General features: G+C 37.6%; 2 protein-coding genes across 2 annotated transcripts in view; both read left to right on the forward strand.

The window, feature by feature from the left end:
• Positions 1–6,298, forward strand: part of LOC101313176 — an 11,021-nt gene extending 4,723 nt beyond the window's left edge. Inside the window, exons 11-20 of the mRNA XM_004309774.1 lie at positions 582–731; positions 818–1,165; positions 1,263–1,412; positions 2,167–2,242; positions 2,847–2,974; positions 3,107–3,307; positions 4,387–4,527; positions 4,603–4,731; positions 4,909–5,115; positions 5,784–6,298. Of these exons, the coding sequence (XP_004309822.1) occupies positions 582–731; positions 818–1,165; positions 1,263–1,412; positions 2,167–2,242; positions 2,847–2,974; positions 3,107–3,307; positions 4,387–4,527; positions 4,603–4,731; positions 4,909–5,115; positions 5,784–5,942 (1,689 nt within the window). The 3' untranslated portion in view covers positions 5,943–6,298. The remainder of the gene's footprint in view (positions 1–581; positions 732–817; positions 1,166–1,262; positions 1,413–2,166; positions 2,243–2,846; positions 2,975–3,106; positions 3,308–4,386; positions 4,528–4,602; positions 4,732–4,908; positions 5,116–5,783) is intronic.
• A 515-nt stretch (positions 6,299–6,813) lies between these two features.
• LOC101313472 (ATPase family AAA domain-containing protein At1g05910-like) lies at positions 6,814–13,620 on the forward strand. Its single transcript, XM_004309775.1, has 10 exons — positions 6,814–7,235; positions 7,308–7,403; positions 7,471–9,273; positions 9,359–9,547; positions 9,740–9,882; positions 10,508–10,753; positions 11,204–11,390; positions 12,282–12,347; positions 12,429–12,678; positions 13,136–13,620. Exons 1-10 carry the CDS (start codon positions 7,002–7,004, stop codon positions 13,534–13,536), a joined length of 3,615 nt encoding a protein of 1,204 aa, XP_004309823.1. The 5' UTR covers positions 6,814–7,001; the 3' UTR covers positions 13,537–13,620.
• The last annotated feature ends 97 nt before the right edge of the window (positions 13,621–13,717 follow it).

Consider the following 13,717-nt stretch of genomic DNA (forward strand, 5'->3'; position numbering starts at 1 on the left):
TCTATCTCTATGTCTCTCTTCTCTTTCTCTCTGGGTGATCAAGTTACACAACTTGGGTGTGATCTCTCCATGTTAGAATCACATGATGATTTCGTCTGCTATAAAAGTTAGTATTTTGAAAATAATGCACTTCCTATTTTAGCCATGTGATCCAATAGGAAAAGCTTGGCTCGATAGTTATCTTTATGAAGAATCCTCAGATTAAGCTCTAGACTGTGTGGCATTTTCTTAGTGTAACATAAAGATTCAATATAGAGAATCCCTGATTAAGCTCTTGGTATAAGTTGCACTTTCTTTAGTTTGGGTGGTTTGATAAGAACAGAAGATTTTATTATTTTCTTATTTTTGGGAAAATAAAAATCTAAACATATGGAATTTTTAGTCTTTGTCAAGTCAATGAGTTAAGGACTTTCAGTCTTTCACCGTATTCTGATTTTTTAGTCTAATCTCAGGACTAGAGCTTTTTGAACTTTCAAAGAGTGCTAAATGGAAAGGTTCAAGATTCATTTTCGCAGCCTTTATTTTGGCAATGGATTATTTTCAGTGTTGTTACACTTGTGTAACTGTCTTTTATTTAAAAGGTTGGAGATGTGGGACCCATACTTGATATGATGGCTGTGGTTCTGGAGAATATCCCAACTAGTACTATTGTAGCTAGGGCGACAGTCTCAGCTGTTTATCTAACCGCAAAGATGGTCTCTTCTGTTCCGAATATATCCTATCACAAGAAGGCAAGGGAAACTTTTTCAGATTTCACTTTCTTCATGTTCAATTTTGTTTAACCATCTCAACCTCATTGAACTCATCACTTTTTCAGGCATTCCCTGATGCTCTGTTTCACCAATTACTCCTAGCAATGACGCACCTAGACCATGAAACACGCATTGGAGCTCACAGCATTTTCTCTATTGTTCTTGTGCCATCTGTACTTGTTCCTTCGCTACAGCGGAAAATGAACTCTGTCCAGGCTGTTTCTGGCTTTTCATCTGTCAGTAGATCGGATTTTGTAAAGGATGGAAGTTTCTCCATTAAGGATAAAGGGAAAGACACAGGTGCACCTGCGAATGGAGAGTTGAGGGAAGAGGAAAGTCAAATATCAGATGTGTGTGAAAACCAATCTGGCAAATCTTACAGCTTCAAGAGTGCTTTGACGGGTGGAAGAGCAGTATGAGATCTTATACTCTTTCAATTACAGCTGTTAAACTAAAAAATCAGTGTCTTAGTTTTTATGTGGAGCTGAAGTTTTATTTGAAAACTTCCAGGAACTACCTTCCCTTCGGTTAAGCAGTCATCAAGTGAGTCTATTGCTTTCATCCATCTGGGTTCAGGCAACATCTGCAGAGAATACCCCAGCAAATTTTGAGGCGATGGCTCATTCTTATAATGTTGCTTTACTGTTTACCCGATCAAAGGTGGGAACTAATGGTGATCATAAGTTTATTGATGACTATTTTCCAATGCACGTTTTATCTTTTAATTGCTGCACATCTTGATCCACATAATTTTGTTATGTTATACATTTTCTTATAAGCATCAACTTGAAAATACCTTAGTATCTTGTAAGCACTCCATTGTTGTTTTGGCAAAACTACACAACTTTCATCGTAGCAACTCTTCTCAAAATCTTTCTGGCTACTAAGATGTTTCAGTTCGCCCGGTTGGCTCTTGCCTGCCCATGGATTAAGCAGCAGTTCAAAAGGTTAACTTATTCGAGAATCTCCGGATCTGGTGTAAAAATGAATTCATGAGAGTTATAGGATTAATGCGTGAATTAGAAAATCAAAGTAAAACTTAAAATTTATGTTCCAGGTTGTACAAACTCAACCTGGGTATTCTACTACAGCAGCTAGTCGATGATAACAACCAAAAGAAGGCATTCCATTTGGTTGGTGAAGAGTTGAACTAGACTGAGAAGGCATTCCATTTGGTCAGTTGGTTGTTAGCTAAGCAGATGTATTGACTTTAAGACATAGAAATATGAGTTGAACTTTTGGACAGAGTTTAGGAGTGTTCCAACATTCATCTGTTTTTTCTTTTTGTTTGAAAGGCTTCAACTCTCATCTTAACTTGATGATTTGATGAACTATGAAAATTATTCATGTGTTTTGCCTGGATGGCCTTTCTCAACTAGTGGTGATAATCACTTTTTCCCTCTTGTCTTGGTAGGCTTCAAGTCATATGGCTCTAGTAAGATGCTTCCAGCTGGCATTCTCCATCAGGACTCTTTCTCTGGATCGAGATGGTAAGTTGGATTTATCATCATATGATACTTTGTTGGTTAACTAATTATTTGGTACAGAAAACATCATAATATGACTCTAACTGCTAGCGGGGTTTAGCTCTTGTAGATATATCTACTTAAAATTATTACCTTACATATGTTTCCCGGTTTAGACTAGTCTGATTGCCTTTTGGTTAAAGGGAAGCTCTTGTGCCATCCCATGTTTTACCAAGTAATTGCCTATCGTGTGATAACATTAATGTGACTTTGAGGGATGTGGCTTTGCCCTGCATTCCTTGAACTCAGTTTCTTGCCGTCTTGAGTTATTATTTGGCCCAAGAAAAAAAAAGATGGACTAAAGAAGGAAAAAAAAGGTGCATATCAGTTGTTATTTTGCCCAATTTATTTTTATTTTTCCTCAAATGCCTTTTATAGATTGCAAACAATGAGAAAGCTTTGCCTTGGTTTCTTTTAGACATGAATTCTGAAAAGTCATTGTTTCCCATATTGTTAAGCAATTAGGGCATATGATTGACATCTATTTCAGTACTTTACTTCACATGCTTCACATGGAAGCTGCAATACCACATATGTGGTCCTAACATATGTACAAATTGTAATGAAGGGGGCTTGCAAGAATCTCGTAGAAGGTCTCTTTATACGTTGGCGTCATACATGCTTATATTTTCAGCCCGGGCTGGGAATTTCCCGGAGCTAATTCCCATTGTTAAAGCATTATTGACAGATCAAATGGTTAGTTTGTACATCTGACACTTCAGATTATTTCCCTTTCAATGTTCTAGTTGAAAAATTTGATAACTGTGCTTTTGCCGAGCCTTACTTTTTTTGTCCTTCTAATTTTTGAATTTTTTGTTTAATTTATAGGTTGATCCTTGTCTTCAGTTGGTTGATGATATCCTACTGCAGGCAGTTTCGATTGATTCCAACATGGAGAAGCTATCTTCTGGATCACATGAAGATGAAGTTGCTGCATTGAAATCTCATTCAGCAGCTGAACTAGATGACCAACTGTTGAAAGAAAACGTGATATCCCATTTCATGACTAAATTCGCCATATTGTCAGAGGTGATATACGTGATCTCTTACATAATCTCTTAAGAAAATGGTTTAGTACACTGATCCTTATTTTGATGTATTCGTCCAATTTTTATAAGAATTAACGGAAACTATCTAACATTAGTAAGAACTCAATACGCAAATAGGTAAGGCTGTTGATCAATAGGTTAGTGAATATTTGGAAAGCATCTGGACTGGTACATTGCCTTAATATTGAGAGTATATAACAAAATTAGTGTCTGCAGAGTTCTGGCCTATATTAGCCAAGTCTAATTAGGAGATAGAGACTTCCTGTATTGTAGAATGGTCAGGAGTACTCAAAACCAGACCCTGGGACAAATTATAGAATTGTCACCTGTCCCTAACATCTGTCCAACATATGCTAATATCTCATCTTTATCAAAGCCCGAATTCTTTTGCTACAGACAATTTCTTTTGTTGGACAAATATTCCTAGCATCAAAAGTTAAAGAAACTTGTGGCGAGTGACTACACATAAGCTACTTACATGACAGATGAATGTCAAAAAAGTCCCACATGGAACTTATATTATAGATGACAGCTATGGAAGATATTTTCTGTCGTCAAGCATCACTAGTTTACATTTTGGAAATGGTGTCACATATAATCTGCATTATGTACTAATGTGCTTGTGCTACTATATGATATATTGTAATGGAGGTGGCAAAAATGATTTCTGGCATAAATATGTTGGGTAAAGTAAAAGTGCTTTCTTGATCCAGAAAACTTGGGCACACACCCATTACACAAATTAGGTCTGGAGTAACATACCTTGCTAGTTTTTATTAGCGGAAGTACTGTGTGGTGAAACTTCATGCATTTGGTTAAGGCTAAGGTATCTCAGGCTTCGACTAGATATTGATAACCGCATTTTAGCCCTTAAATTGTTAATGAATTTGAAGAAGAGAATTCTGCAAATGAGTTATAAATTGTTTATATCTATTAATATAATTCTTTGTTTGCTAGAGAAATATCATCATCCCTCTGTAAGTTATTACGTATGAAGTTTATCCACGAATCTAGCTTTTCTCTCTTGTATTTGATCTTATATATTTCTTTTCTCTTCAGGATGAATTGTCTAGCATCAAGAAGCAACTCTTACTAGGTTTTTCACCGGATGATGCATTTCCATTAGGAGCTCCACTGTTCATGGAGACACCGCGACCATGTTCTCCTCTTGCCCAGATAGATTTTGCTGATTTTGATGAGGTTATTTTTTTTTCTTTTGTATAAGTATTTTCATTGCTTTCAACTACATTTATAACACATGTTGTTTTCTCTCAGGTGATGCCTCCAGGTTCCTTGACGGACGAAGAAGCCTTCCCTGAGCCTAGTGGAAGTCAGTCAGAGCGCAAGACATCACTTTCAATCAATACACTTGACATTCTAAATGTTAATCAGCTCCTGGATTCAGTAAGACAAGCTCCTAGATACTATTTCTATTTTAAAAAAAAATTATATTCAGGTCATGCTTGAGAAAAGCCTTTGATAGTCAGTAGTCAGATTCAAGGCCAGCTATTTTTTCGTAACCAAATATTTCTACAGGCTTACTATTTTCTTGGATATAACATATTGGGCTTGTTATCTCAGGTTCTGGAAACGGCCCAACAAGTTGCCAGCTTCCCAGTCTCCACAACGCCTGTACCATATGACCAAATGAAGAGCCAATGTGAAGCCCTTGTAACGGGCAAACAACAAAAGATGGCAGTTCTCCATAGTTTCAAGCATCAACAGGAAACCAAGGCGTTAGTGCTTTCCAGTGAAAGTGAAAACAAATCCCATGCTTCACTACCCATGGTTAGTTCCATATGAACTTTTGCCTGCTTAGTCTATATCAGGTCTTGAACCCTTTATTCTGCTTTTAACTAATAAGTAAAAGTAAAATGATTTTACTTTATTTAGCACAGTCCCATTTAGTCCCATGAAACAAACATGCACATAAGGATTAAGAGAGAGTTCGCCAGACCCACATTGACAACTACTATACTTAGACCTGAAGATACAATTTGTTTCTTTGACTTTCGAAGGTTATGATTTCAGCACCCTAGATTTGATGAGTAAAAGCTGCTCCCTATCAATATATCAAAATGAGTTTACCCCTCTCAAAATGTAGTTCTGTAGTTGTACTTGTATCCTTGTGTTATGTGTTATGTGTGAATAAATTTATTCTAAAAGATTGAAGTGTTGAATAACTGGATAGCATGATGGCATGATATATGCCTTGTAGTTTAAATCTCATGCTTAATATTGTGCTTAAATTGGCCATCGTGCTATGCTGATCTCTAAATTATAAATCTCGTACAAATGCTATTGTGTAATATGAAAATGAAGAAATGCTATTTTATAAACCGATCAAATAACTGTCCAATTATTATTATTGTTATTTTTCTTCAAAGTTATTATTTGTTTGTTATGGATTGGTGTGTGGGTGTGTGTCTGCATTTCTTAAATTGGATTTCTTTCAGGCATTGGAATCTTCAGAGGGGGACTCAAAGGTGAAAGACGAGGAGCAAATTCAAGCCAAAAACCAGCTCCTCGTATGTTCGCGTGAGTATGGACAGCATTCTTTTAAATTACCACCTTCAAGTCCTTATGACAAATTCTTGAAAGCTGCTGGATGTTAATGGCACTATCTGTACCATACATTTGTACGTAACTATAGTTCATTGTTCTTTCCTCTTTCATAATCTTCCAGAAATTGGTTATTTTTTCATTCTTTAGACCAGTTTTAAGTATGCTTAGATGCTTGTACCTTTCATGCCCAAATGCGAGAAAGGGGAGTTGTAATGGAGAAAAGGGTTGTCTTCCATTCTTGCACAAAAACAGCGTTGTTTTGAGTATTTAAGCCTATATTTTGTTAATATTTATGTAGATATCAGTTTGCTTTTATTATGAACCGGTAAACCCTACTACTTGTATATTGTATTTTCAAACATTTGGGATAAGAAGGTTTGGTAATACAACTTTGCATTTTCCTACATTTTATTGTTCTATTTTGTTTCCCCACTTTTTGTATTGTCCACATCTTATCATTGTTTTTCTTACAAGTAAATGAATCTTCATATTGAATTCTATAAACTAATAGGCAATCTAACCGATTGTGTTGATATATACCTCTGTAGCGAGATTAATCATGGGCATGAGCAAACAGTATCGTATGAACTAAGGAGATTAATTGTGGGGATGAGCGAACCCTATGGTACATGCATAAGCAAATTCTGAAATGGGCATAAATTCTTTTCTTCTAAAAATAACTGCAGTGGAAGAATCCTAATCTTATGAACTACATTCAGATCTAAGAGAAAAAAAACAAGTGTCAAATATTATGTCTCTTGAACCGGATCTATGTATTTAATACGCATGCATTTGAATATTTGATACGTTAAATGAGAGTTTTGCCCGGAAACAAATACAGTCGGGAAAGCTTCGTATTTTTGTCGTGGTTATGGTAATTGGCTCTTGTACTGGGTTAACTATCTTCTTTGGTTCGTTGAGCTCAATAAATCTCTTCTCCTAAGATCTCAATAAAGTTCATATATTATTTTATTTTTTTTCCAGAATAAATGAAAATATTAGGTTAAATTTTGATAGCATAAATAATGTTAAATATGAACGGGTGCTCATATAGAGAGAGAGAGAGAGAGAGAGAACCCTAGTAAGTAATTGTTATTTTGAATGCGGAGATGCATCCGAAGCGATCGGAGGGATTACGGAGCAGCGGTCGGATCAGCCGGCGTCCGACAAGTTACTCTCGGAGCATCTACTATTACACCCCGAGTAGCAGTAGCATGATTCACAAACGGCGCAGGAAGGCCAAGTCGAAGAACAGACCTGCTGCCTCCCGAATCGCTAAGATGATGCGTTCCCAGCGATCTCCCCAGCCCACCGCCACCACTCCGGTCGCCGCGAACCTCAATGTATTTGTCTCTCATTTCTTTCTGTTTCAGTTTCTGTTTGTTTGTTGAACTTAATTGGCTCTCTCTTTCTAGACAAACGTGCCTCGCCGCTCCGAACGAAGGAGGACTCTGTCCGTCAAGAATCCCAATTATGCATCCGACTCTTCCGACGCTGATGAAGACATGATGGTGAGTGAGTCGATCACTTTCTAATCTCCTATTGCTCTGCTCCACTCAACTTGTTTCTTTGTCTCAGAAACCCTCTGCTTGTAAACCTATCAAGAATCGGGTTGCGTATCAGGATGAGTCATCTCCTTCCAAGCACAACAGCAACAACAAACAGATGGTGGAGAGACCGACCCCTCGCCGTGAAGGATTGCGCCCTCGTCGCTCTAAGACTATTTCCAATGAAGATTTAATTTTTGGATATGAAGATGAGCCGGGTAGCTCCGAAGACAAGGCCGAACAAGAGGAAACTGAAAATGGGCAGGATATTGAATACAATGATGCAGATGATGGTCAGAATGAGGGTGAGGGTGACGACATGGGTGATGACGATGACGATGATGAAGAGGGCGAAGAGGAGCAAGATGGAAGAAGACGTTATGATCTTCGAAATCGTGCAGAGGTCCGCAGGCTCTCTATTGAACAAGGTAAGCGGAGACCACGATCTCCTCGCAGAGTATTACACCAAGGAATGGGGCCAAAGGTCAGCAGGGATGTAAGGAAGGGTGGCTCACGAGTCCATAAGCGTCACCGAATCTCAAGGACTGATGATTCTGATGACTCCCTTCTTGTGGATGAGCTCGACCAAGGCCCTGCAATTCCGTGGGGGAAAGGCGGGAGCAGATCAGGACCTCCTTGGCTTTTTGGGGGGCTTGATATGCATGGAACAACAACATGGGGGTTGAATGTTGCTGCCTCGGGTTGGGGTCACCAGGGTGATGCTTTTGCTACCTTGACATCTGGAATTCAAACTGCCGGGCCAAGTTCAAAGGGAGGGGCAGACATACAACCCTTGCAGGTTGATGATAGTGTCAGTTTTGAGGATATAGGGGGACTTTCTGAATATATTGATGCTTTGAAGGAAATGGTTTTCTTTCCTTTACTGTATCCAGATTTCTTTGCAAGTTATCATATCACCCCACCAAGGGGAGTTTTGTTATGTGGTCCTCCTGGTACAGGGAAAACATTAATAGCCAGAGCCTTAGCCTCTGCTGCGTCCAAGGCTGGTCAGAAAGTGAGTTTTTACATGAGGAAGGGTGCAGATGTGCTGAGCAAGTGGGTTGGCGAGGCTGAAAGACAGTTGAAACTTCTTTTTGAGGAAGCACAAAGAAATCAACCTTCTATCATATTCTTTGATGAAATAGACGGGCTGGCTCCTGTAAGATCCAGTAAACAAGAGCAAATTCATAATTCCATTGTGTCTACCTTGCTTGCTCTCATGGATGGTCTTGATTCCCGTGGACAAGTGGTTTTGATCGGGGCAACCAACCGAATTGATGCAATTGATGGAGCTTTGCGACGCCCCGGTAGATTTGATCGTGAATTCAATTTTTCTTTGCCGGGTTGTGAGGCCCGTGCTGAGATTTTAGACATTCACAGTCGGAAATGGAAGCATCCTCCTTCAGATGAGTTAAAATTGGAGCTTGCAGCTAGTTGTGTTGGATATTGTGGTGCTGATTTAAAGGCTCTTTGCACGGAAGCTGCCATTCATGCATTCCGTGAAAAATATCCTCAGGTCTACACAAGTGATGAGAAATTTGTAATTGATGTTGATTCAGTAAGGGTTGAAAAGTATCACTTCATTGAAGCCATGTCAACAATCACCCCAGCTGCTCACAGAGGTGCTGTTGTTCACTCTAGGCCATTATCTTTAGTAGTTGCACCATGCCTGCAGAGGCATCTCCAAAGAGCCATGAACTATATATCCGATATTTTCCCTCTGATTGGAGTGTCATCAGAATTGACCAAGCTTACGATGCTCACTTGTGGCTCTGCTATTCCTCTTGTTTATAGGCCTCGGCTTCTTCTATGTGGCGGTGAAGGTTCTGGCCTGGTAATTATCCTGGACCGTTTTCAAGTTGATTAAATGTTCGGAATTTGAACAGAAACTAAATTTACTTACTGCTTTAGTTTCGCAGGATCATCTTGGGCCTGCTATTTTACATGAACTCGAGAAGTTTCCTGTTCATTCTTTAGGACTTCCATCTCTTCTATCTGATCCTAGTGCAAAGACACCGGAGGAAGCACTGGTACATATATTCGGTGAAGCAAGGAGAACAACGCCATCAATTCTCTACTTGCCACAGTTCAATATGTGGTGGGAGACGGTGGGTTCTTGCTTCTACTTATACGTTTTAATTTTTTTTTTGTTAGAACGCAATTGTTTCTTAGCCAGTGGTAATTATATTTGAATATTTTGATTGTGCATGCTCCAAAATGGTTTGCATTATTGAAATTCAGCCCTTTAGATTTTATTTTACTTGTTTTGTGCTATTTGAGTTGATAGATTTCATATGCAGGCACATGAGCAGCTCCGCGCAGTTTTGCTGACTTTACTAGAAGAATTTCCATCTGAGTTACCTGTATTACTACTTGCAACATCATCAGTGCCACCTGCTGAACTTGATGCCATGACGTCTTCAATATTTTTCGAACGATCTGTGTATGTTGTCCTCGTCTTAAAGCTACTAAAATTTATGAATTTAGTTGCTATATGACATATATGTAGGATATGTTTGTGAATGTTGGTAATTTATTTGCAATTTCCTGGTCTTGTCTTTGTCTTGCCTGTATATATGTTGCTGGAATTTCATATTTAAATGAAAAAAATATGGCGATTGGTTTGTGTGAAAGACTTTCTTTATATCACACATCAAAACAGTTCAAGGTTGTCTTGGATATCAATATATCCTCCCCTGAAGAAATTTGCACAATTTCTTTTTCTTGGGAGGGTTTGATTTTATATTTTTAATTTTTAATGTCTTATTCTTTTCAAATACTGTCCTGCCTGTGTCTGTTGTTATAAAATTGTTTTATAAATATTTAAGAAGCTTTTAGGATTACCATGTTAATTGTAAAAAGTAATTATTGTTGTTATTATTATTTTCTACATGTTATGATAGTCAAATATACTTTAGAATTGTGGAGAAGGTTTCACCTGAACTGAACAATAAGAAGATAAAAAAAAAAACCCTATAAGACTCAATTCTAGAAAGAATCCTGGATTTAAATAATGACTTGATAAAGTGTTACTTCTGTGTCATGTTTATACCGTTCCTTTTGATCAGCTATCAGGTGGGTACTCTATCTACTGAAGACAGATCTTTGTTTTTTGACCGTCTGATTGAAGCTGCCTTGTCAATCATGTTGGAGGGCACAACTAAAAGGTCTCAGGAATCAGTATCTGTCCCTGAACTTCCAAAGGCTCCAAAAGTGGAAAGCGGTCCAAAGGTGTCAGAGTTAAAAGCAAAGGTAGAAGCTGAGCAGCATGCTCTTCGCCGATTGCGGATGTGCCTCAGAGATGTTTGCAATCGGTTAGAGATCTTTTACTCTGTCTTGTCTCTTTTGATAGTGATTTGGTGAATCACCTCTCTTGTTAGTTGTATTTCTCCAATCGCCATGATTTGGTGGAGAGATAATTTTAGAACTGATTGGATAACTGTATCATGTAATTTTTAATTTTTAATTTTTATAATACTCTGGCATCTTTTCTATACCTTCATCCATAAGAAGGCTCTGTTTGTCCTGTTGGCTAAAGTTTCATGCTAATGTGAAGGGGATATTTGTTACATAAGAATGACTAATACAAGTTTACAGTGAAGTTAATTCATGTTTATTAGATTTGTACTTTATATGATTTTAGCCAAGTGAATTTGTGTAGCGTGGTTAGAGAATTTTGTGACGTCTCAAGAATCTCTCCTCTCTCTTGCTCTCTGTCCCCACTTCTAATTTTTACTTATATATTTTTTGTTTATGTGCTACAGAGTTTTATACGATAAGAGGTTTAGTGCTTTTCACTATCCTGTCTTGGATGAGGATGCTCCAAACTATCGCTCAATTATCCAAAATCCTATGGATGTTGCGACTCTGCTGCAGCGTGTTGACTCTGGGTTGTATATTACATGTTCAGCATTCCTGCAAGATGTCGATCTTATAGTTTCTAATGCAAAGGTATGTCTTTTGCTTTCGGTATTATGTGTAAGCTGAATATTTGTAGGATCTGATACTTTCCGGATATGTTAATTTAGTGTAAAAAATGATGAGTCGGCAGAAAGTTGATTCAAAGATATTGTGTTGAACAGTTAAAATTTAACTGTTTTTTTTCCTTAAAAGTTATCGGGAAGCTATTAACATCAGCATGTAAAAAAACAATTTTGGTTCAGGATCTATAACAACTTCAGCCACTGTACTTTCGACACAGGTTTGTGACAGTTTGCTATTATGATTGGCAGCGGTCAGGACTAAAACATTACATGGCTGATGTTTCACAAATAATATATCATAGCCTTAATATCAATTACTTTTAAGTACTTTTAGTGTTTCTCTTATTTTAAAGCGGGAGTTGTTTTTCTTGAGCATGTTTTAGATAAATGCTAGCTGATTTAGGTGGTATGCTCTTCTTTCCTTAGAACACAAAATTTCATTAAATCTAGAGAGGACATACAGAACAGTGGATTAAGAAATCTCCAACTTTTAAAGACAAATTGAAGAAGTGCAAGTGTGTCAATTGTTAAAAACTAAAAAAAGACGGTAAGAAGCATTAAGGGTGTCATTGGTATTTTGAGGCATTGGGCTTGTTGACTGTTGATACGCTATTTTTTTTGTTTTGAGAAGTATTGCTTGTTTGTAACATGTACATCATCTTTTGCATAAATTTTTTTTTGATCTACAAGGGTCCAAGTCATTTCCTCAATATTTGTAACATTTTGTTTGAACTTTTGATTCTTAAATCTTATTGCTGTGTGGAATTCTTGTCCTAAATGAGGTTGAAATTGGTTGTAGTCACTGTTGCTCAAATTTTGTCATACCACCAATTTATGTACTCCGTTTTCTTGGATTCAGGCCTATAATGGAGATGATTACAATGGTGCTAGGATTGTTAGTAGAGGTTATGAGCTTCGAGATGCGGTAAGTGTTTTGAGTTTTTATTCTTTTTATTTTTTTCTGCTTTAGGCTTAGCACGTCGTTCATGTATTATGTTCCTCTTAGGTACACGGAATGCTGTCACAGATGGACCCTGCATTAGTTGCATATTGTGATAAGATTGCTGCTCAAGGTGGTCCAGAACATATACCAGAAGATTTAGGTGTAGCTACTTTCCCATCAATACCTGTTGTACAGCTGGGAACTGTCACTAGGGCGAGTGCTCGACTTCGTAATGTCCAACCTGAGGTAAGTCTGGATCATAGCTATGAGGCACTCAAACGACTGAAGAAGAGTATTGAAGCCACACCTGCAGGTATTCTTTTGTTTTGCTTTAATTTTTTAATTTTTTTTATCGATGCACCTGCAGGTATTGCAACCTTCATGTCTAAACGTAATGCGATGTTTAATAAAATTCAGTATCTACAATCAACACCTGTTACGTGCAAGGCTCTTAATTGCCAAAAGAATAATTGAACAAGTACATACAAGAGAACATATATGTATTCTTTTCTTTGAACTATTCGGTGTATTCTTTTCTTTGAACTATTCGGTGTACATGCATGTCTATGGGATAATTGATATTTAAAAAAAAAAAAATTGTTGTTAACGAACAGTTAACAATACATTTTCTCTTTCATTGAACTGTAGTTGTGACAAGTGAAGCCTCAAAGTTGCATTGTGCTACATTGAGTTGACATGCTAATTTTTCTATTTTATAATTGGATTTTTGAATGATTCAGCTGTTGTATAACTATTCTTGTGATTACCAGCTCCAACAGCAGAAGACAAGTCACAGCATCAAGGTTCAGTACCGTCCACGTCATCTCAGGAACCCGAGATAAATAACACAGGTCTCGGAGTGCCAGAAACCTCTTCTGTTGGTCTCAATCAGCTTGAAACATCTGACATGGTAGAAGTTTCTAGCAATGCTGATGCGAGTGGATCTGAAGACATCAAGATGTTAGATGGTGAGATTACAGACCAAATGGAGTCTATCAAGAGGCTTTTTGTGGAGCAGACCAAAACTTATGACATTCCACAGCTTGAGAGGCTTTACACAAGAATTATGAAGGGCATTTTTGACATCAAGGACAAGAGTGATATAGATGGCACTAAGCAATTAATTTTGAAGTATTTGTTGAAATTTGCAGAGGATAAAGCAAATTTCTGATTCCAAAAAGAAAACAATTATTTAGTCAGATGTTTATGCAAAATTCCAAGAGTTAAATATCAAGTGACAGAATTTTCTCCTCCCAATCAATCCTTGGTTATTTACCATCTGATGAAAGAGACTAGGATTTGCGATACACCTTACTCAAGCTTAGGATGAATATATGTGGTGCTCTGTGAAG

This window comes from Fragaria vesca, unplaced genomic scaffold (assembly GCF_000184155.1).
Source record: "Fragaria vesca subsp. vesca unplaced genomic scaffold, FraVesHawaii_1.0 scf0513070, whole genome shotgun sequence".
In the NCBI taxonomy this organism is placed as follows: domain Eukaryota; kingdom Viridiplantae; phylum Streptophyta; class Magnoliopsida; order Rosales; family Rosaceae; genus Fragaria; species Fragaria vesca.